The following is a 24,397-nucleotide window of genomic DNA, read 5'->3' on the forward strand; positions in this document are numbered from 1 at the left end:
CCATGAGCTCAGGTTTCTATTACTGTAATGACCACAGGCCTGATTCACCTTTGACCTGCTGCTCTGCAACCATTATTAATCTATGCTCATCCGCACTGTAAAAAATGTCTCATTAATTTGTAGCCTGTCAACCCTTGAAATGTTGTTCAGTGTATATAAATTAAATTATTGGTATGTATACATCAATATAACTTGTTACTAGTAAAGTGGTTTACGTGTGCCAATTGAAAATAAAGCTGTGCTCCTCCTGTCTGCACTTCATCATTAAAAATGTTGTTAAAAATGTAAATTGCAATGATAAGATTACTAATGCATAAGAATAAAACGCAGTGATTTTAGCACTGCTTTTTATTCTCATGCATTAGTTATCTTATGTATTAGTAATCTTATTTTTGCAATTTACATTTTTTACAGCACTTTCAATGAGGCTATTTTAATAAACCTGGTACAATCCTTGGATTGTTTTCTTTTTTTGCAGTGTGCATCCATGGCTGCATCACATGACCCGTTAATCTTCAGCGTATTTCCGCGTTCACGGCGGCCGAGCTGTAATAACCGAGTCTCCATGGGGGTGTGCGGGGTTTCGACCGAAGCATCGCTGCTGTGTTCTCCACCCAGGCCTCCGGTGGCGGCTCGTGTCCCCGCGCTGGATGAATGAAACCCGGACCATCTGAGGGTCTATCCTCCGCTTGTTCTCCACCGAGCCTGTCGTCGACCAGCGCGGACGAGCTGGGGGGGAATCCGGGCAAAGGCAGCCGCGGCGCCGCGCACCGGCCGACGGACACCCCGCCTCGACGCGCCACCAACATGCTCACCCGGGTCAAGTCCGCCGTGGCCGGATTCATGGGTGGGATCGTGGCCGGGGGAAGCTCCGGCGGAGGCGGCAACCCCGGCTCCGATCTCCAGTTGAAATTCCCGTACAGGAGACCCGAGTTCCTCGGCCTGTCCCCGGATGAGGTGGAGTGCTCGGCGGACCACGTCTCCCGGCCCATCCTCATCCTGAAGGAAACCAGGAGATTACCGTGGGCCACCGGATACGCTGAGTAAGTAACCCCGGCTGCAGCTGATCCCACTGCGGCTCCTGGTCTCTCATTGAGGTCAGTGTTGTGGAGGCCCAGGAGCTGTCAGCTTCTTTACCCCAGGCATGTGCCCCTTCTCCGGCTGTGCGTGCACCTGTTGTGACCTGCACCCATCCCCATCTAGCTGCCCCCCCCCACTCTGGGCTACACGCACCCTCCCTTTGCTGTGCACCACATTGAAATCGCGTGCTTGCCTTGAAAACGACGACCACATCCACCCAGAGGATCACAGCCCTCAAGCTGGTGTTCACGTGCGAGCCAGCAGCATCTGGGTATTAAGTCTACTACTGGGCTCTATTTGTGGCTCCCTCTGTGTCAGTGTGTGAGTGCATGTCACCAGTTCAACCAGAGCCAACCCTATAATCTGGCTCTGCAGACTTCAGACTGTGCTGCTGACCAGTCTCTAGATACAGTTTAGCGAGAAGGGGGCTTTTACATACAGTTTACATCTGTGCACAGCAGTTTTGTCCTCGTAGATACGCTCCCTCCACAAACCTGGTTCCACAAATGTGTGCAGTCTTGCAAAAACATTAAAAATTAATACTGTGGATAGCATCAGATATCATGATACAAATAGAAGTTCTTGAGTAGTGCTAAAAGCTTTGATGAGTGTGCTCTCTAAGTGCACCTCCTAAAGCCGGGAGTGTAATGATTTACAGAAAATAGTCATAACAAATTGTTAAATGCAAAACTTTGGATGAGAAGATGAACGTAGTAAGTTATTTTTTGAAAGTGGCCTGACATACCTGCAGTGTGAGGTATAGGCAAGGTCAATTTATTTGTATAGCACATTATAATACCTAGAGGTCATTCAGTGCACTTTGCAGAATTAAAATAAGCATCAAAAGAAAGAAAGAAACATTAGAAATGGTAAAATACTGTATATATACAAAAAAAACTGTATTGAAACAATATATAGCACCAATTAAAAAAAACAGCAATGTCTAATTTAAGTGCAACATTAAGTGATTAACTGAAAACACTGGTCAGTACAGAAGTTTCTAATTTAAGAATTTATACTTAAAGCTGGTTTCTGGGCTTTTCTCGAATTTCTCCAGAGGCACTGTATTCAAGAACGCAAATGTCCGAATCAGTTGCTTCTGAACTTTTCCGACCAGTCCGCTACAACGATAACATTTAAGAGCTTTTGGTGATAAGGTCCGTGGCGGGTGTCGATATGGCGTAAACAAAAACACGAGATTGCCTGGGTAAAGATCGTTTCCTTTACCCAGGCAGCACTCTTAACTTGAATGGTCCGGACGTGTCTGACCCGGAAAATGTGAAAAGCAAACTCCGTACCAGATTTTGTGTGGAAAAAGGCTCATGTGGCTGCAGCCGGACATTTTTTCGCCTGCTGTGCTTCTGTTAACATCCTAATTAGCGTGTTTGCAGGATGTAGCCTGCATGGGGTGCCACACAGCAGGAGGGAGGTCCTGGTTTGAACTTCACCTGGGCGAGTGGAGCACCAGTCAAAGTATGATCAATGTACAGGGAGTTGCCTCGTAAATACTGGTGGAAGGTCAGCAGTTGTGTAAGGACACGGTGGCGGAACCTGATCACAGTGAGTTGGCATGATGACTTGGACCTAAATGTCAGCGGTCAGTTTCAAAGCGAGAAGGCCTTCTATCGTTATTTCACCACACATGACACATGATGCATCTGAATGTGGTTGTGCGTCCGTTGGGTTCTTTTTGAACACATTACCTCAAAAACCCTTCATGGTAAACAGATGAAAACCTACACCACAGCTTCTCCTTCTCACAGAGCACATGATACGATTTAGATTTTGGACTTTCTCCGGCTGCATCCCTTTCCTCGTGCTTCTTTGGCTAATGGATCACAAAGGTCAGTTCCAAGTTAGCAATCGCTTTCTCCACCCTAATACCATTAATGTGTGTGGATGACATTTCACGATGAGGTGCACCAAAGCATGAGTCAGGAAGTAGATGAGAAGAGGATGCACTGTAGATATCGATACTCACTGATAATGATAATTGTTCCCATTTGTAACCCCGCCTCCTTTACTTCCTCATTACAAATACATACTTGTAATGTCTCCTCAAGTAAAGGGGTGCATCACATCATCCTCTGTAAAGTCAAGGTCTTTTTGCAGGAAATAACGTTTTCTCTGATTCCTCTACCATTTTTTCATCGTTCAAAATATAAGATCCCTTCCTCTCTTCTCTGCCCCTGGATTATAACACTCACACTGTTATATAGAGCAGGCAGGAAGTGTCTCTTTGGGACCGGTGTGGTTAATGAGTTCAGCTCCTATCAGCATTTAACTGTAATTAAAGCCTCTCGTGTTGTCATTACAGCAGCCGTTTGGGGCTCTCGCCTCTGCCACCTCGCGTGTCGTCGCTCCTCCCTGCGCTCCACAGACACTCACGATCAACAGTATTGGGAATTAATCCATCCATCCATTCATTCATCACTTATATCGCCTGTCCTGCACGGGGAGGTGGGGTTTGGATTTCTCTACATGTTGAATATTTGCACATTGGACTGTAACGTGTGATAGTTGGTGTACAAAGAGCTTGGAGGATGGTGTTTTAGGTTTTAATGTAAATATTGTAACTATGCTAAATATATTTAACATGCAAATATTATCGTTTCCAGTTTACAATCTCAATCCTACAGTAGTTACCAAGCGTGACTCCAAGGCCAATGAGCATTTAAGGGCCCCTTTTTTGTGTGGTAGCACTTACATGCTGAATACTATGCCACATGCTATATAGCTATATATAGTTTCATTAGCCTAACACTAGCCCAAGTATATTTAATTTCATTAGCCTAACACTAGCCCAAGTATTTATGGTTTCATTAGCCTAACAACATATCAGACTGCAAGGTAACATTATCTGTACTTTACACTATGAGGCTTGTTTTATTGTTGTTTTATTTCAATAAGCAATAAAGCGTACATCTAACCTCTTGCCTTGGTGTTCCACGTTAGACTCAACCGGAATAATCTTCCATTTTTCATTTTCATTCTGATAAAAAAACGGGTGAGGTAGCTGACAGCTCTATCCGGGTCTTTAGCTATAAGCTCTATGATATAGATCATTTAGCTTTCACTATATCGAGAGCTTTTATTTTACCCTTTTACAGGGTTCTCATTTTAAAGAGTCGAGGAGAAACGCATTAAAGTTTGCTGCAGACATAATAGCTTTTAACCAATGCTAATGTTGGAGCTAATGTTAGTTTAATTATGTGTCTTTTTAGCGATGTGCCTTACAATCTAATTAGTGCCTCCCTAATATCGAACAACATATCTGAAACATTCATTATGACAGTGCATTCAAATTCTCACTTTCCCATTGTGTTTTCATATCTGTGATATTCAGGTGGTAGTGCAATCCTGAGCAAAATCCTCCAGAAAACATTCTTTGCAAGACTGATGTTCTTCTTCCTCTCATGTTCCAAGTTTAACGGAGACAACGCTTTCAACCATTGTGCTTCACCAAATATTTCTTCCATCCTTGGGGCCAATGTCTGGCCCAGAATCTGTTGCTGAGGGTGGAGAAACAAAGAGGGAATTAGATGCCTGACAATGGAGGGAAAATTAGGTTTTCTTTCCTAATGGCGGAAGAAAGGTAATTGTTCCGAGTGAAACAAAACATTTGATGGGAAATAAAATGGCGATCGTGCTTCCTGCAAATGGTGAAATGAGGACAAATGAGACGCAGGAGTACTGCTAGTCACACACACACAATGGCACCAGCTGCACTTTTCATGAAAACACAATAGGATTATTAAATTAAATGCACTGTGGTTATATGGAGGACGAGAATTGCTTTTACTGATTTGCCAGTTTTATATATTCGGGGCTCAAAAGTTTACACAAATGTGTATTTTTTATCACACTTGCTTGTTTGTGCCGCACATTCACAGACCGTTACATCACTGGGTTTGTTAACAATGGATTAGATGAAGCAGGGTCCTGGACTTCAGTGTATCACACAAGCTCAAAAGTGGTGGATGTGTCAAAAGTGTTTTATGGCCACATCAACCCTGAGGGCGTTTTCCTCTGTAATAATGGGTGCAGTTGTAACGCATGAGGTTTGAAGCGGAGCTGAGTAATCAGAGTGAAAACCAGCTCTCTGGACATAATGAATTTTATACCATGCACGACGAATGACAGATTATGACCAAAGCAGAGCAAGTTTTAGCTCCTTCAAGACCACAAGACACGATTAACAATTTTAAAACAGTTTTTTAATGCACATTGGTTTTCCACAGGGTTGTTTAAAAGACTAGTAATTTAGTCAGAATAATTTAGTCCAAAAACATTATTATATATTATTATTAGGGCTGGATTATAAGGCAAAATATACAAAAAACAAGACAAAAATATTCAAATCAGTTGATTTACGGGTTAAATTTCACATTATTATTTCAGGTAAATTTAAAGATGGATTTTTCCCGCCGAGTGAAGGTTGTGGTTTTAAACTCTTCTTTGTGTGATTGACAAACACTTTATAAACAGCAACACATTTTACAAATCTGAGGTAGATCAATTATGTGATATATCACCTCCCTGCGCCTGTGCCTGCACAATGCAAATACAATATGTTGATGCATATTGAACTTTTGTTATATTGCTATTGAGGAAAATTGTGATCATTATTGATGTTTTACTGCACGAACCCAATTATTATCATATTATATTAAAGAACACAGCACATCTTCACAATTAAGAAGCTAAACTAAGGTGTCGTTGGGATTGCTTGATTAATGACAAACAATTGATCGATTAACAAAATTGTTGCTGGTAATTGTCTCTCGTTCAGATAATCATTTCAGCTCAAATTATACCAATTTAATTAAAGACTAAGTTATGAGATACCATGAGCATACACGCTGGAAACCAGTTTATGTTTTTGGAGGCTTAACTTTTTTCACTCTGATCAGACAAGCATGCCATAAGAATACACATGGAAAATAAATCAATTTCATAGGTTTCTACAGTACAAAGGCCTTTATTATTGTGATAACCTCCTATTTAACCATTGCACATAGTTAGAAAGACATTTTCTTCTGCACCCTCCCTCCACCTCCCCCTTCTCTGTCTTGAAACAGATGCAGTGGACACCTACTCAAGGCTTTAAAGAGATTATTTGGCCGTTGTGGCAAAAGCAAGTGCATTGCACAATGTAACGCAAAAACATATGCAAAAATAAACATCCATTAACCAAACATTAAACCATTAACCCTTGTAATGAATGAATAACAGCAAAATGTCTAAAAATATATTAAAAACACATAAACACACATGTACATGCGTTATTGCTCTTTGTCTGTTTTGCTGTTTCTTCATCTACCTGTCCTCCATTACTCTCTATCCGATGTTAACAAGCGTTTGAGGCTAAGAGCCAGTCGACGATGCTGCCTCGCAGAAAACATCCCACAGTCTGAGGCTATAAATAGACATGCCAATTTCTCAACTCGCACAGACATTCACAACACCCTCCAGAGATGTCTGTTACACTTGCCAGTCTCATCAGAGCCGACTCCACAATCTCCCTCTCTTCACCCTTTGTTTAAACCGCTATTACATTAACTATCAGTAGCTCTTGTTCTGCAGGTTTGCTGAGGTGGTCAGAAAACGCTTAGTGCTGCAAATAAGATGTTTGCTTACTTGAAAGCAGGGGAGCTTTGTGTTTAGAGCCATTTTTACATGATGCAAGTAAGATTAAGATTCTTTGGCTTCACTTTTGGGAGCTTTCATTTTGTCCATTTTTATACAACTGGAAACACAGTCCAAGCTGTAGCTGACATAAATGGACACTATGATCATGTACAAGTACAAGGATGCTAAAATACCTACAGTGACAATGCTGATATGCCGATGTTTACCATTTTTAACACCAGTGTGTAAGCATGCTAGGCACAAAGTTCAGTAGAATTGCATATTTTATCATTTTTCTCTTGCTTTTGGTAATAAACCAAAATTGTATACAAATTGAAAACTTTACATTTTGCAGTGATCCAATGTTTCAGGGTTTGTGATTTAGCCGAACCCCAAAAAAGTACATATGAATTTACATTTTATCCCTTGAGTGTGGAAAATTATGGAGAACCAACCAGGGCTGTCAGTTTGTCCCAAAAATCTATTTTGAACGAGTTTGACATGACACAATTTGTTCAAATTTATTCAAAACAAATTTCAAAAAATCTAAATAATGTCAGGTGAATTTTGGTGAGTGTTCAAAACCTTTTTGAGAAGTTTTTGACTCATGACCCGAGTGTGTGCGACATCCTGGCTACAGTCCCATTAAGAGTGTGAAATTGAGGCATAGTGTAAAGAAAACAACAACAAAATAGCTGTTTCATATTTTGTGGGAAAAAAGGCAACTTCCTTTATCATTTGAACAACACCACAAATGAAAAAAAGCGGCAGAACAGGAAATGGAGACATCATATTATGTTAATGCAATCCACATAATTACTTTTTGGCCTTAACTGTCAATGGGTGATGGCATCATCTTTCTGTGGTCTGAATGCTTAAATAAGGGACAGATCAGGCTGAATGAGACCACACACACACACACACAGCTTTGGGCATGTGTCCCACAAAAAGTAAGACCTCTAATTCACCCAGAAGTGACTGTCCCGATGCATCAGGACTGTCCCTGCAGAGCGGTGCCACAAACGAGCGCTGCCGTTTGATCTTCATCGGGAACATTAAACATACACAGCCAGCTGCTTCACTGGGTGAACGGAGATGAACCTCAGGCTGCGGCTCTGACTAATTGTTGTGATCCTGCAGTGAGCCATAATAACCATGAAAGACCACGGTGCCGTTTCATCCGACAAAAAGCATCTGATGTCGGCTTTCATTCAACCGCTTGTTCCTCCCGACCGCAGATGTCCGACAAATCTCAGCAAGTTGTGCATCTGTTGTGTGTGGCAAAATTTTAACTGGAACCCTTAAATCCAAAAGTGTATCGCCTATTTTTATGCAGTGGGACCTCAAAATGGACAGACGAGCTAACCGTCACAGCCTGAAATATAACTCCACCTGTATATTTACCATGTCCACTGTCCTTTCCCTCCTCTCACAGGGTGATTAACGCTGGTAAGAGTGTGTTAAATGAGGACCAGGCGTGCTGCACAGTGGTCGTGGCCAGAAGGAGGCCAATGAGCTACTGCCCTCCTTCAACGCCCAGCAAGACGCCCACTGCCAAGAGACGCAACTCCCTGCCCAACGGAGAGGGCCTTGGGCTCAATGTGGAGAACAAGCTGGAGGAGGTGAGTAAACACAGAACTTCTTGATAACACGCGTCTTTGTACACAGGGAATAGAGAGTACATAAAGTATACACTCTATATAGTGATCAATAGTCGCTGTGGTAGTCAGTAGTGATCGTGGTGTGGTGCTGTGGTATCGAGGTCCTGCCGATAAACACGCACACGACCAATCATGTGTCTCAGCTGTCAGGCATGACGTTTCACCCCATTTTTATATATATCAAATATTTTTATTAAATCCAAACTACCTAAAATTATATGAACCATCGATGATAAAAATGTATTTGACGTGTACTTTGACTTTTGAATTTGGCCCACGTCCCATCCACTACCATGGAAGAGGCCGGATTTATCATTCATGTGGTCCATCTTTATATGTAGACTATGATCTCATCTTACACCACACCCAGATGATACAAAGTGGTGGTGAAGGTTCCGTATTCCAATGTAAACAGTGTGTCATCGGAAACACAGTCGAAGTCTCTACCTTCGTAAAACCAAAACAAGAAATCAAAACCGATATGAATCAATGTTGAAAATGATCTCTCTGCATTATGAGCAATTATCTCATTGATCCGGCAAAATAAGCAGATCTGCAGCTCATTGTAATGGACATGGACTCTTAATGTGGGTGAGTCATTTGTGAGTGGACGGACCCAGGAGAAAACATCATGACTCATTCTGTCCAACTGTGTGTAGAAGCTGCAGAGGTCGAACCTCCTTATCGCTTCGTTTCTTTCCGTAGGGGGAAAGAACACAAGGTTCTCTGTCGGTGCTTTGTCAGGCCTGTGTCGTCGCACACTCTGCTTGGTGTTAATTGACCTTTAATACACATTCTTTGTCAAATAATATCCTGGTATTCTGCTGGAAGTTCAGCTGTTGTTAACTGGGAGCAACTTTTTCCCTGTTTCAACTCTTCCCTGTAAGTGAGTGGTCAACTTTATTTTCAAAAGCAATCATTTTATTTATTAATAATATAGTTTTTATTGTTTAAATTACACAAATCTTTAAATATTATCAATATATACAGTATATACTGATGTTCCTGCTGTTAAATGACACCTGCTTTGAAGCCTGCTTAAATTTATTGTAAAAAGTTCCTCTGCACAGTTACACCACTCAAAATGAGATTTACTCCACATTACCAGAGACTGAACATAGAGATAGACGACATGACTGCTCCCCAAAAGTGAAGCCAGTAAGTTTTGTTTAATTAGCTGAAACATCATGATTGACAGCTGAGACTGATTCATGATTGGTCAAGGGTGTGTATCGAAATAACCTCGATGGAGCGGCTCAATCGCTTTTGCACAGACTCTGCCTCCAAATGCACTTGACAGCATGATTATGTTTAATTTTGCTGCTAATTTTGTGTGTTTCTCTGTGCTAATCATCCCATCCTGAAATATATATTTTCTAAATTCTGTCTCCAGGACACTGAAGGTTTGGTGTTCCACTACTGGGCCTTGTTCGATGGTCACGCTGGTTCAGGTGCAGCCGTCGTCGCCTCCCGCCTGCTGCAGCACCACATCGCCTGCCAGCTCCAGGCCGTGATCGAGATCCTGCGCAATCAGGGGTGTCCCCCTCCAACCTTGCTGGGGGAAGAGCCCGATACCAACCCCTACCTCCAGGGAAACACCCCCGGCCCTCACCGATCCCTGACCCGGGCCGCTTCGTTGCGCGGGGCCGCGGGGGCGCCCGGTTCTCCGTCCAACACCCCGCCACCGCCTCGCTTCTTCACGGAGAAGAAGATCCAACACGAGAGCCTGGTGATAGGAGCCATAGAGAACGCATTCAAAGAGATGGTGAGAGACGGGTAGAATGTCATGATGTGTCCACTCCACTCATCCCGATCAGTCCTGAAAGATCCCACACTCCCTGAAAGTCTCCCTGTCATTATTACTTAATATTTTGGATTTGAGATGATGCTCTTATGCAGAGAAATGTTGTACGTGGTTACAGAAAATTGTTAATCATCCAGGGATCACTTGTCTGCCTTCGCATTAACGGCCTGTCACCAGCATTTTACCACTTTTATTTCCTGTTCTAAGCTCCACACTCTAAAAATATCCACCTTCAGCTATTCGAAATATCACAGAAGAATTCACAGTGTGATTCATAACACAAACATTGGCTGCGTTTCTGTGACATGAACAAGGTCATAATGTTTAATCTGAGTCTAAAATGGTATCATTAGGGTCGGGTAACATATTTCCAATAGATTTGATAATTAATTCTTAATTAATTCCATTTAGATAATAATTTACACTTAAATGCAATACATGTTAAATTAGATATTTCAGAAGTAAACATTTACATGGATACCAAGCATACAGATACTGATGGAGCTGCACTTACTCACATACGGATATTCTGACCTGAGAACCGGAAGCCCCACATATTTAATCACACACTTCACGGAGACGCACACAAACCACAACCTTTAGCTTCTCTGTTCACGGTTTGTTTTTGACAAATTGGCATCTGGCGTCAGAGAAGCAGCTTATGAAACGATGTCTCCTGGCGAAATGCCACTCAGCCGTGCACATCCCACTGTGGCTCTGTCTAGTTCAAAGGCAGCATCTCAAGCTAAATGTCTCGAATCATTTGCTTTTAAATCCAATGCAACTCAGAAGAAACGGCGACAGGAAATGTATTATTTTTTTTAATCAAAAATCATTCATTAATGCTCCGAAACAGCACAGAGTCATTTATATGATTCAGTGCATTTCCTTTTCATTTCCAATCCTTATGAACCAAAGTGTATCAGCACTCGGGCGTCTTTGAAATCTTTGAAAGTAAGAGGTATTGACAGTTTTTTTAAATAGACATTTTTAAACATGGGTCTTTGAAAGAGCTTGAATTTTTATATTTTATGCACAAATAAATAGTTAAATAAGTTTAAAAGTTAAAAAAATAAGGTTTTTTTTACTTAATGTTAGTAAATTTACAACTTCAGCGGTCTCCTGCCGTCTCTCTGCTTTTCAAAAAGTAAATAATTCATTGTTTTGATCAACTTACACCAGATATTGTTTTGCTCCGCTATGTTCGAGACCTCGTGCTGTAGTCTGACATCTCTGTAAGTGCTCCCACATTCAAGCCTCTCGTTGATTTTAATTGTTGTCTCTGAGTTTCTGTGAAGACAGCTTGTCCTCATTATAAAAATGTGTAATGTTGCAACAGTAATTAACCTTGATCTGTGTATTGAGCCCTTGAATTTGAGGCGATGGGGCCTGGAAAGTCCTTGAATATGATGCTGATGAAGGTGTTGGCGCCCTGAGTATCACCACTAGATGGCAGTGGAAAGCAGCACTCGCCGTTCTAGCTGTACCCTGTGGAACCGGGACTAAAAAAACTGTCTCTGTCTCCCTTATTTCCCAGGATGCCCAGATCGAGAAGGAGAAGCAGGAATACAACATCACAGGAGGATGCACTGCTCTCACTGTGGTTTACCTGCTAGGAAAACTATACGTGGGGAATGCAGGTGACAGTAGGTGTGTGCTCTTGTGCTCCTAAATAAAAGGCTCTGTGAACAGCTCTGGGTTAATTACACGGCAGTTAGACCCTCAGGATTCCAGGGACATTTAATGGCAGCGCATCAACATGCTGGGACAGAGACGGGGTCCCAATAGCAGCTGCTTGTTCTTTTGAATGTAAGGTAGCATGTACATTACTTTTCCCACTCTCTCTGTTTGTCTGCAGGGCTATCGTTATAAGAAACAATGAGATCATTCCCCTGTCAACAGAGTTCACACCAGAATCAGAGCGACAGCGACTCCAGTTCCTGGTAAGAAAAACACACGTATATGTCTTTATTATTGAATATATAAAATAACTAATTAGCCACAACATTTAACGCTGCTTATACATTAATGCATGAGTTATAAAAGACCATGTAACAGAGGAGGAGACATTTCAAGCATTACAAGTATTTTACTTATTTTATGTGACTACTTTAAATTCATTTGACGTGAATTTAAACTTTTTAGTTTTGTCCATGTCCCATGCACTAACATGGACGAGGCGGGTTTTATGACCTATTCTGTAGCCCACCACCAGGGGGCAATCGAGAAGCTCTGGCTTCACTTTGGGGAGCTGTCATGTCGTCCATCTTTGTATACAGTCTACTAGCCTGAACAATGCTTAATTAGCGATAAATATAAGCCGATTACATCTTATTACAGGTACATCAATGTTAACATCTATGTCCGACATTAAAAACAAACTGCAGACAGACTTACAGGCTTTTCTTTTCAACTGTAAAATGTGTTTTAACCAGGAGTCTGTATCAATGATTATATTGATCTTGCCTTGGTGAAATAGGAAGTAAATTTGTGGATTGTAACCATATATACAGTCTATGGTGCCAACCCAATATACAATATGAATGCATTTGACTTTTCCTTTGTTATATGTCTTGCTTTAAAAAGAGTAAAGTTGCCAATGTATCGTTAGCAGCATTTTAAAAACTAATTTAGCTAAATGTGAAGCAGATTAGCAGATAAACTGAAAGTCGTTTTTTCCGCTCGATCGACTCCAAGTCCTTCCTTGTGCTATTCTCCAGGGTTTCATGCAGCCTCACCTGTTAGGAAATGAGTTCACGCACCTGGAATTTCCCCGGAGAGTTCAGAGGAAGGAGGTGGGCAAGAGGATGCTCTACCGAGACTTCACCATGAACGGGTGGTGAGTCCCCTCAGTCTCCCTCTGCCTCTCTAATTTTCTCTCTTTCTACACACTACTCTCACCCAGCACTTAAAAATGGCAGACCCTTTCATCCAGGAAAGAGCCTGACTCACCAAGAATGATCTCAAATTAAAGCTGAAATGAAAGCTCATTTTCTGGGATTGCAACCCAGCTGCATCCACCTTTAAATGAGACAATACTCTGAGAAAGATCTTCACGCTGGGAGCTTCTCCTCCACTGCTGCTTCGACTCTTCTGCACAGTGAGAGCTGAAGAGATGTAACAAGGGAGCAGGCTATAACCTGATCCGATATAATGATACTGCAGCAGACATGTGCAGCGTTACGTGGCTGAGCCTGGCACCATGCTGTTTAATTGTGGTTGCAGTGGAAGCCGGTAATGAGATGTGCTTTTACTGACACTCGCTCTCCCTCGCTGACACACTGAGGCACATAGTGTACTGTGTTCGTACTGTGGTGTGTGATGTATATTTTCACAATGTGGCCGCCCCCTCCAGAGCCAGCCACTGTTAGGACTACTCTTATAGTTCTCTTAGCATCGACGTAAGGAAGCAGTTCGGTGTCATTTTTACATTTTGTCTATACTTGAACATTATCATTAATACATATGGCAGAATTTACACATTCATTTGGAGTTTTGTTTGTATCCACCTTACAAATATATACACAAGTCAGTTTTTCACTTTCCTTTCAGCTCGGTTTTTGCTCTACACTAAATTGTGAGGGCAGCGTCGTACCATATTTTACTATCCAGATTACACCTGATAATAGTGTCACAAAATATCAAATGATCGTACATCATGCATTATTGATTGTACAAACCGCTTTTCCATTGACTGATATGAAAATATGATTATAGTAGCTTTTCTACATAAAATCGTTTGTATTATCAAGCAAAATGTCTCAAATGTTAATGAGAGAGAAGCTGCTGTACAAGATACTTCACATGTGTAAAAAAACACTTTAAGTAAACAAGAGTCTGAACAGGCTTTCAGTCTCAGTCTGGAAAAAGTAGCGAGGTTCAAGACGTCGCCCTGTATCTCCGCTGTCCTTTAGTGTGTCTCATTCTCAATCCCCCTCGGCTCGAAGGTTTACCCGGGTCACAAGCTGAAGCAGCTAGAGAATCATTTCGAGAGATTTGAGAAAGCCAGGAGACGGTAATGACCCTGCCTGTGGCCACCGTGGCTTGTTTACAAGAAGCAGCGAGTGTTTAGGTGCCCTTGAGCACGACAGTGTTCATCTGGAGCTTCTCAAGGGCTGAAGTGCTCATCAGTATTTCTGCTGAGCCTACGGTCATGTGAGGCGTTTGTTCTGTCTCGCCAACAGTTCAAAACATGTTTCAGTATAAACCAGTGAAACCTTGGAAACAGAAAAATAACTTGCGATTTCGAAAATGAGTATTGACGTTCCGCAGCCTCCTCTCCTTCCAGATTTGACACTGGGAAGAGAAATTAGTGCAGCGTGTGACTCATCGTCGTCTCTCTTTTATGAGAGGTGCAACGTTTGACGAGCCAAGATGGGAGGGCGGCTGATGGATGAAGACGTCATATTTCTACCGCTCCGGCACAAAGGCAAAAAGAAAGACCGACTTGTGTTTGCGCATGAATGGTACACATCTCAGTTTTGAGACAGACAAATAAGCGGTGAGAGACGCAGCCTGACAGAGGGATCAAACCCGGGTCCGATCCGAAGCTGTTTGAAGTATTCTCCGCTGACTGGTGACGCCAAGTCTAATTGAGCTGGTTTATATACATCAGCGTCAACCATGGAGTCTTTCACTCTGACATCAAAGCACCATTTCAAAGTGTTTTTTCAGATCTTCTGCTTCCATTTGTGCACCTCTGAACTTCATTTCTGTTGTCTGCTTGTGCATCGTACGAACCCCCTCTCCCCCCCGCGTTCTCTCACTAAATGTTTCAGCAGCAAAACACTTGTTATTGCACATCAGACTCTTTCACTGAGACTTAGGGCAAAATCAAAGTGTTGGAAATTCTGCAAGAAGACAGGCAGATGCTTTGTTTCCCCGCTTTTAAGCGTATTAATAATCCTCCTCCATTATTATTTATTCAAGAGGAGGTGGTGTGGACTTTGAGAGATGTGGGCTGTTACCAGACGGGGGAGGCTCTAACAAAGAGATGCTGTCATGTTGCATTTTGGGAAGTGTATTTTTGGAGCCGAGTACCGTACAAGGATTAAAAAGTCAGTAAGAGTATCTTAGCTCCTGCTGCACCCGTTCTGACGGTTCTTTTTAAAAATGTACTCCCCCAGTTTTATGAACTTTCAAAACTAAATTTTAACAGTGGGCGACAGAACAAAGAATCTGATGAATTTACAAAAGGACATGGTCTTAAAGCAACATACTGGTTTTATGGGTACTTAGGGGAAGCAGGACGAGCTGTAACTACAACATTGTCAATTCATAAAGTAGTTCGGCCAACAAGGTGATGTTTACTTATTTACACCTAGACTATCCATGAAACAACCAAACAACAAATGTTAGTACAATATGTAATCTTCTTTTAGCTCCGGTTTTGGTCACCACCATCTCCACAGAGAAATATGAAGCTATTTTGCTGATTAGGCTCCACTTTGTCAACCAGCTGCTTGATAACTTTGTCTGTTTGGTGTTGGGCAGGTTGTGCAGAGTAAAGCCGTGTTTCATTAAACTAAAACAAGGAACTGAAACTGGGTAGTCACTCTTCACATTGCATATGTGCTAATTTGATACATTTAAAAATAAACAAATAATAACCAGTGCAGCTTTAATTCAGTTTTCTCATCAAAAGATAAATCGCGTGAATGATGATATTTGTGTTTACATTAGAGAATTGTATGAAAAGGGAAGTTTTGAGATGAAGTAAGAGACTAAATGGCCCAGGAGTCCGACTGGTGGTGGTTGTATTACATTAGGTCGGGTGATAGAGGGAATACAAAGTGCGGACTCTGATCTCCTGGAGATCCAAAATGGCCACCATGTGACACAAGAAAACCATTTCATGCAGTATAATTAAAGAGACCTTTCCATTTGCTCTTCTCACAACACCTGTGCACCTCTTTTTGAAAGTGTGTGAGTGTAAGACTCATATCTTTCCTATCTTTAAACACAGGGCTTACAAGACCATTGAGGATGACGACCTCAAGTTTCCACTAATATATGGTGAAGGGAAAAAGGTAGGTGTGTGTGTGGGTGTGTTTGTGTGTGGGTGTGTGTGTGGGTGTGTGCGTGAGCGTGCACGCGTGTGTCCACTCCATGCCAGGCATTCAGAGCTGTAGAGGAAAAACTAAATTACCAGATCTAATGTTGTCAGTATGATACACTCACACATGCATACACACAAACACTACATGCCTGCCAGCCACCCAGAGAGTGGGCGAACTGATGTGCAAGTGTGTGTGTCAATGCACACCATCAGGAGAGAGGAGTCGGTCCATCGGTTCCACTCCAGTAGCCATGTATAATACACAAACACACACACACACACACACACACACACACACACAAACACAAACAGGCGTTCAGGCAGACACACACCACTCGGGAGATGACAGTCGTCCCTTTTAGACGTGAAGTTAATTCCCACTGGTGCATCATTGGGAGAAATGTGAGGAAGAGATTGAAACCAAAATCACAGAAGTAAATCACACAAAACGCTCAGAGTCATGTCAGTTTGTTTCATACGTTCAAACAGCTCAGTTTGATGAAGAAGAGAACGTAACAAGTCTTCATCAGAACGGGGAGAAGCCTCTGTCTGCTACGCAGCGCCAGGGTTTCAAATTCACACAGGGATGAAAGGGTGGAAGAAGACTGAAAAAGATGTTGATAATTAAAGGAACAGAACAGTGACATTTTGGGGGTTTCAGTAACCTCTGGATACTTAACTACATTTCTAACAGCGTCACATATCTGTAGCCTGACTGACAGACATGCAACCAAGCCACCTTTAGTGTAAAGTGTAGCTTTAATCAATTATGCAATGGAGGAAAAGAAACTAAACGAGCACCTATGGAAAACAGCAGAGGCTGTCATATTCTGATTTTACTTAATTCACTCCTGATGTTTTTCAACAGATGTTAGATTTTCCCTCTGTCAAACTGCACCAGCAGCAACTTGACATCTAAGGCATCTATATTTACACATGTTTCCACTGATTTAAAAAAACAAGCACACCAGCATATGCCCTAAAATGCAAATCTGTATTTCAACACACTGTGCAGTCAGCTACTGTTTCCAGCTTTACCACCTACATGAGTGGGTGGGAGAGCTGATAGTCCATGTAGACACCGTATTTGTACAAGTGTCAACCCACCATGACGTCACCTATTGGTTTGTAAACGGCAGTTTGGAAGCCTTAAGTTTGACATTTGGTCCAGCGCCATCTTGTTTTTTTGAAACCAGAAGTAACCATATTTTGAGGAGCATGGGGGTGTGGATGCATACTGTGCTTTATCGTCTAGTTTACTCTGAATGGGACCGTAATTTACGAAATGAACATCATGCTGTTTTGAAACTAGTAATTGGGGCTATAAGCTTGTAAGGGAAAAAGTTGCTGACATTATAATCAAGTGAGAAGTAGGCTCATTGGCATTATGACAAATATTACAATTTCTTTCCAATCCGAATATTCTCCATTAAAATAAAAACTCTACTTTACAGGCTCGGGTGTTGGCCACTATCGGTGTGACCCGCGGGCTCGGTGACCACGACCTCAAAGTTCACGACTCCAACATCTACATCAAGCCGTTCCTGTCCTGCTGCCCCGAGGTAAGAGCCACGGCACTGCAGCAAATATCCTGCTGACTCACATTCAGATACTGCAGATAGAAAGAATAAAAGACAAAGGCTAATCTTTACTCCCTAGTTTGCTTTACATGTAGACACATTTAAATGGCAACTTTTCACATGTTGACTGATTGCCAAAGAAATAGTTTTACATTTTTGAAAATTGTCTTAGATTGGTAGATTTATAGCATCCTCATGTTCATCCAAAAAACGCCAAACTGCTGCTTTAAGAATTCAAGACTTTTGGTGCAATATTTATGCGATTTCCTTTTCTTTTATCCTCCTCCCTTTTTTGTATTTAGGCCATTTAGGATCCAGTGCCCCACATAAAGTGACATTGTGCTCATGAGCAGTTTTTAATGTCTCGTTATCCCACTGTAACTGTAACTGTAGCTCAGGCAGTCAAGAACACATTGACAAATGCATTATATCAGCTTACGTCTGCGGCTGGCCTGCGCTTCATTTTGTCATTCGATGTTTTCCAAACACAAGGACTTGTGGGTAAACCTGTTGACATCTATCTCCTTAAGCTTGTTTACCCTCAGACTTGGGCTGTTTCCCGTAGCTGGTACAATTATTACAGAATCCATTTCCTCCATCTCGTCTTTTTCATTCTTGCCAGCCCCAGCTCCTTACCTTGTCCTGTCTGACTTCTGCCACATGACTGTTTCTAACCCTGTCATATCTGCACCACAGTCACCAGAAGTAGCATTTTGCTTCCTCTCTGTCTGAACAAGGTCCTCTGCCGCAGGAGAAACCCGAGCTCACCTGTCTGACTGTCTGGTTTCAAAGCGCTTTCATCTCCCGATGTAGTTCGACTTGCAGAGTTTTGCACTTTTCCTCCCAGAGCTCTCCTCTTAATCTTTAATTCATTAATGCCCGGGTTCACGCCAGGTTCACACGGAAGACGTAACGCCGCTCAACACTTTCCATGTGCGCCTCCCTGTCTAGCACAGAGACAACTCTCACGTCTTGTCAAAGTCTCTCGAGTGGGTTTTTGAAAAAGCTTAGATTGAAGGAAGACTGCATTTAATTAATCAGATTGTGTAAATGCTCGGTCAGCATAGATTAAGTACAGTGGAGAAAGAAATCTTTCACTTTGAGGTAACTTGACAATATGCTATATATGTGCTGCTCTGGTTTCTGAGCGACGACCAATATTTGGTGCTTCTCGTCCGGGTCAAAGTGTGGATACCCGACCCGAGCCCGTCAGGCCCGGTTCGGACAACATTTTTGAAATGGTTTGGTTTGTGTTCGTGTCATCATGTTGCCTGGGCTATCTACTGTATATGATTTTCTTACACTGCAGCTCGAATCAGGTTCAGACAAAAAGTATTGGCAAATTTTCTCTTCAGGCAGAAAATTGTGGCCCGAGCTACACTTTTGTCCAGATGTTTGCACTAATTTCAACCATGGGTTCTTGATGAATGAAATTTAGTTGATATTCACTTATGTTTTTGTTGCAGTTGTAACAGCAAAAGTAATAGTAACAGAGAACACACACAAATAATATGCTAATATCTAATTTTATGATCTTGTGGTCTTGACATGCTGCACATTTCTGCTTAAAATAAGTATTCGTAGTGATGCTAGCATCAGTCGGTCCAGCGGAAATATCAAATATATTAGTTATTAACTATTGGTTTAGGGTGATTTGCTTCATCCTCAACTGTACTTGATTCATTGATGATTAACAAATGCTTACATCCTACAGACTAAATTAAGATGGGTGCATGTTAGCATGTATTAATGAGTAGTTTTTTTAATCATGAAAGCGTTATTGTTTTGTGGTTATCGTGCAGGTGAAGGTGTATAACCTGACCCAGTATGAGCACGGGGCTGATGATGTGCTGGTAATGGGAACGGACGGGCTCTGGGACGTCCTCTCCAACCAGGATGTAGCTGAGGCAGTTACGACTTTTCTAGCCAACTGTGACCCTGATGACCTGCACAGGTAGGACACTTTTTCTCTGTGGTGTCACTTTGCCTGAAAGTGAAAGCTGTGTTGCAGATTTTATTCAACAGGCACAGTTTCCATTTTAAGGATAAATTACAACCTTCCTTGGCCACTTACCACTTGCTCTCAGAATCATGGCACTATTGAACTCAAATATTTCTGAGGGTCAATTACCCTCTGATCATTCCACAGTCAGCAAATTTAAGGTAAACTATTCAACCCACATCACGGACCACCATCATGGACTAGATTTCCAGAAGGTGCTCAGACAGAGGTTAAAATAAGCCTCAGTTTCATATTAGGTAATCATATTTCAGTATTAAGGGACTGAAGGCTTTGTTCTTGTTCCTACCAGGTACACGATGGCTGCACAGGACCTGGTGATGCGAGCCCGTGGCGTGCTGAGGGACAGAGGCTGGCGGATCACCAACGAGCGCCTGGGCTCCGGAGACGACATCTCGGTCTTCATCATACCGCTCATGTACGGCAATCGTCAGGCCTGAGGAGCCCGACAGAGATGCTGCCACTCAAGGACCCTGAAGGGCCTGTAGGCTCCTAAACCAACTCAGAACTGAACTCAGAATCCTCTTTCAGTTTCCCCTGTGCCGTTTGCACTTTTCATTTTCCTCCTTAGACCAAATTCAGATGCGACCTTTAGATTTCTTGGTGCTTGATTTCTCAGCTAGAGTTCAGGATTGCGCAGCCACCAATTGGGCGGGTCAGAGCAACTAGTCCACCCTGCTTTTTCAGCAGACGTTTTTAGTGTCAGAAACCACAAGACACATGGTTATTTTATTTTATTTGAGTCGTAAATCAAAATAAATAATTAGTGAGTAAATCTTTGATTGTAGTGAGTAAAAGCAGTTCCATAGGATGGTTGAGGTGACTTTCCCTAAACTTCTGCAGAGATTATAAAATTAAAATATAAAATAGTCAAATGAACCGAACGAAAAATGAAGGAAAGACCTTTTTCTTTCTTTCCTTCTCTTACCTCTCTTCTTATGCTGTACAACACCTGGCTTCTCCTCTTTCTACCCTCTCTTTTAGTACACTCCTCTTCCCTTTTACTGCACAGTCAAACTGGTTTATTATAAAAAGAATACCTCCTACATCTCCTGACTGTGGACGGAGCTGACAGGTCAGGTGCATTTTCTGTTTTGCCACAGTGTGGCCGCGAAGGATCATTTTGCTGAAGAACCACTGAACATGTGGATGCAGCAGAGAAGAAGAAAAAGGATGAAGACTTGAAGTTGTCGACCTTTATAGTAGCAAGCTAGACTCATGAGGAATCTGCATTCTTGATGGAATAAAAGAAAACACACTAGAGGATCTGAACTATGATGATCAGCCAGAAGAACGACGTAGTTTGATATGGTTGATGGAGTTTGATATGGAAACTGATCACTCATTTAACATGTGCACAGAAGGAACATGTCCACTGTTTCAAGTCATTTAATCTGATGATGTCAGTAGCTTGAGTTTTATTGCACTTAGTTGGTGATTAGCAGCATAGCTATGCTGTTTGCTGACATGGGTTATGAAAACATTGGTTTAACATTTGGCGAAATGCACTAAATAGCTTTTTAAAAATCTAATTTATTTCTAAACGAACAGTGACAAACTTCAGATTTTTGGAATGGAATACTATTAAGACCAACTTTTCCGACCTACCTTCTTAGCAACTAAAATTCCTAAACAGTGAAAGATTAAACTTTAGATTAAATGACTTGCCCAGCAGTGTAGTAGCACTTTAGGCCGACCCACAATACTCATCGAGGGGTCATGATACTTGTAATGACGAAGAGGAAAATATTCCCTGCAGCAGGGAGGATTTAGAAAATCATGAAATACAATTGAAATCAAGCTGAATCCAAGGTCCACAGAGACAGACAGAATGTTCCTGTTGCTTGAACATGTTTCGGAAGATTTAGACGTCAAAACAGATCACGTTTGTCTAGAAAGGAACAGGTTTGGGAACAATGAGGTTTTGTGTTTGGATGTAGTGATTTCCTGTGTGTCAGTGCATGCAGGGATATATTGTAGGCCTGGGAACATGACCGACGGTGCAATGGTTTACACTGCAGTTTGTTTTATATGGACTGAATTTACATTTCTGTACTGTATCAAAGCGTTAATGGTAATGTTATTTGTTTGTTAATGTGCCGTAACCATGCATATATTTATTAGGTTGTTCGTTCCTTTGGGAATATTAGCATCCCAGACATTTAGCATAATAGCTTGATGTGATTCATTATAAAGGAAGAGAATGAAATGAAACGGAAACCCTTATCGCCAGACAGGGAACCTAATAATGTTTTATTTAAATTTTTTTACTTTTTTTCATCTTGTTGACTGGAGAAGCGATTCGATTTGTGCAGTCTCGTAACTGTCATGGCCTCAGAAACTTAAAAATGAGCATTTGCTCCCTTCCCTCTATTATTATTCTATATTCATGGAGGCTGCTCTGCTCAGCCAGACTCGCTGAATATAAGCAGGACATAAGGAGTTGTCTGGGGAAAGGAGAAACTTACAAGGCAGAGGATCGATAACAGGTTTTGGAGAAGTTTCTTTCCAAACTGAGTTAAAAAAGATTGACAGCATAAACAAACTGCATGTTTTAAAGGTACGATTTAGTCCTTGACTGAAAAAATAATTGCTTATGTTTTATGATAATTTTTTTCCCTGTAAAATGGATGTGTAGAGTTTTGGAGTAGCACTGGTTTACTTTAGGCTCGAGTGGAAAGCGGGAATTCATTGCTGCCTTCAAATTGAAATCTCGAGCTTTTGGTTACGATGTGTGAAATCGTGTATATGGTTTGCTTGGTGTTTAGGTGGTTACCTTGTGACAACATTGCTACTGGGAAATGGCGACATAGACATGGATTTCAATGTTACCACTGTCTAGCAACAGTTAAGCGAGCAAGCAAGTCCATTTCCTCAAAGCGGTGTTCCTAAGACGTAACCGCCGCTGCTAGGAAATAGCAAAATTGAGGCTAATATTAAAATTGCTGTTGCCATCCAGAAGCCACAAGGGCTAACAATTTAGTGAACTAGCAGGCCCATTTCTTATTAGTGGTGTTCTCACGACGCAACCACAGCTGCTAGGAAATGGCAACATGGAGGCTAATATTAACGTTACTGTTGCCGTCCAGAACCCACAAGGCCTGAAAATGTAGCGAGCAAGCAGGTGGGTAATGTAACGCAGGAAAGGTATGATTAGGAAAAGATGAAGCCGTTGGGGAATACAAAAAATATCCTTGTAAACACAACCCCACTTGAAGGCAGCGTACGTCTCCTTGTATAAAAACGGGGAGTACAGGTGATTGACTGAATCCAAAGACGTTCATTTGAAAATTGTGCAGTGCCAGGATGAGGAAGCCATTGTTAAAGGAGTAGTTTGAATTTTTGAGAAATACACTTACTTGTAAGATTGATTCTACTGAGGTCAGCGCAGTAGCACGAAGCCACAGCTAGCAGCTTTATTATCTTAGCGTAGCCCAGTATAAAGATTGGACGAACTTTTCCACCCTTTCCAGGCTTAATGCTAAGCTAAGCTAAACTGCTGCCGGCCATTGGCATTTAGCGCACAGAGTGGTTCCAGTCTTCTCCGCTAACTTTCAGCCACACAGTGTTTGCCCCAAAATGTCGAACTGTTCTTTTGAGTCTCTTGATATGTGCCATTGCATCACATGGGCTATTTATCATCTGTAGCTTTTTTTGCAGTCGACAATTATTACCTACATTCCTCTTACAAGCAGCAGTCATTTACAAATACCTGAAATTCATATGGTGCACTTTTTCTCTCGTACATTCCATGAAAAGAAATATTTTAAATATCTGTTATGTGCTGTTGTAGCTTCTGAGTTGCATCTGTTCTCTCATCATATAAGCTGTACGACGGTTAGTTTTCTAATCTAATTGTTTATTGATTTTTCCTTTTGCTTTAATTTACTCGTTCTATTTAAAACTGACCCGCCGCCACCTAGGCTTTGTCTTAACACGGGCTCCAGGTGGACGCAGCTGATTGAAATAGCCGGACTGTAACTGAATGTTTTGAACTGTGATCGTGTTAAGACAAAGTATTAAGGGGGGAAACCAGACTATGTGTTGAATGTTCATCCTTCTACCCGTCATTAAGCCTTTTTCTCTTCGATGAATGTCAAAGAATGAAAATATAGTTTATTTTTCTCATCCTTCTGTGCCATCCAACTGCTGCACATCAACTCAGGTTCAACTATGGTGTAGTTAAACTGGAAACGCTGTTCGAAGAGTGGTTGATAAGGATGACGGGTCCTTCATGATGGTTTATTAGTTCATTTGTAAATAAATAGTAGTGGATTAGTGTGTGCTACAAGATCAGACATAAGTTTTGCTTTGTCCTTTCTGCCCGACTGTAGAATTCCCCTTTTTCAAGTTGCTATATTGTTAAAGTTTAGTGACTGATGTTGTTCTTTTTTCTACCTTAGACTATAAGTTTCGTAATCGGAAAAATGAGAAGAACTTGGGAGTTTTTTTTCTGTAGCAAAGGGGAAGTTAAAGCCCAATGGGGAACCATTTACAGTAAAGTGACCATTGTGCTACCCTCAACCTTTCTTGTTTGTGAATGTGAAATGTACATTTTGTATA

At 41.7% G+C, this 24,397-nt stretch overlaps 1 protein-coding gene across 1 annotated transcript; it reads left to right on the top strand.

Moving 5' to 3' along the window:
* The first annotated feature begins 510 nt into the window (after positions 1-510).
* LOC117757351 (protein phosphatase 1H-like) lies at positions 511-20,484 on the top strand. The gene is made up of 10 exons (XM_034578401.1): positions 511-1,043; positions 8,147-8,333; positions 9,766-10,137; positions 11,714-11,826; positions 12,035-12,119; positions 12,897-13,015; positions 16,142-16,205; positions 17,689-17,796; positions 19,617-19,768; positions 20,127-20,484. The coding sequence occupies exons 1-10, from the start codon at positions 655-657 to the stop codon at positions 20,272-20,274; spliced, it is 1,737 nt and encodes a 578-aa protein (XP_034434292.1). The 5' UTR covers positions 511-654; the 3' UTR covers positions 20,275-20,484.
* Positions 20,485-24,397: the final 3,913 nt, after the last annotated feature.

This window comes from Hippoglossus hippoglossus, chromosome 23, assembly GCF_009819705.1.
Source record: "Hippoglossus hippoglossus isolate fHipHip1 chromosome 23, fHipHip1.pri, whole genome shotgun sequence".
Taxonomy (NCBI): Eukaryota; Metazoa; Chordata; class Actinopteri; order Pleuronectiformes; family Pleuronectidae; genus Hippoglossus; species Hippoglossus hippoglossus.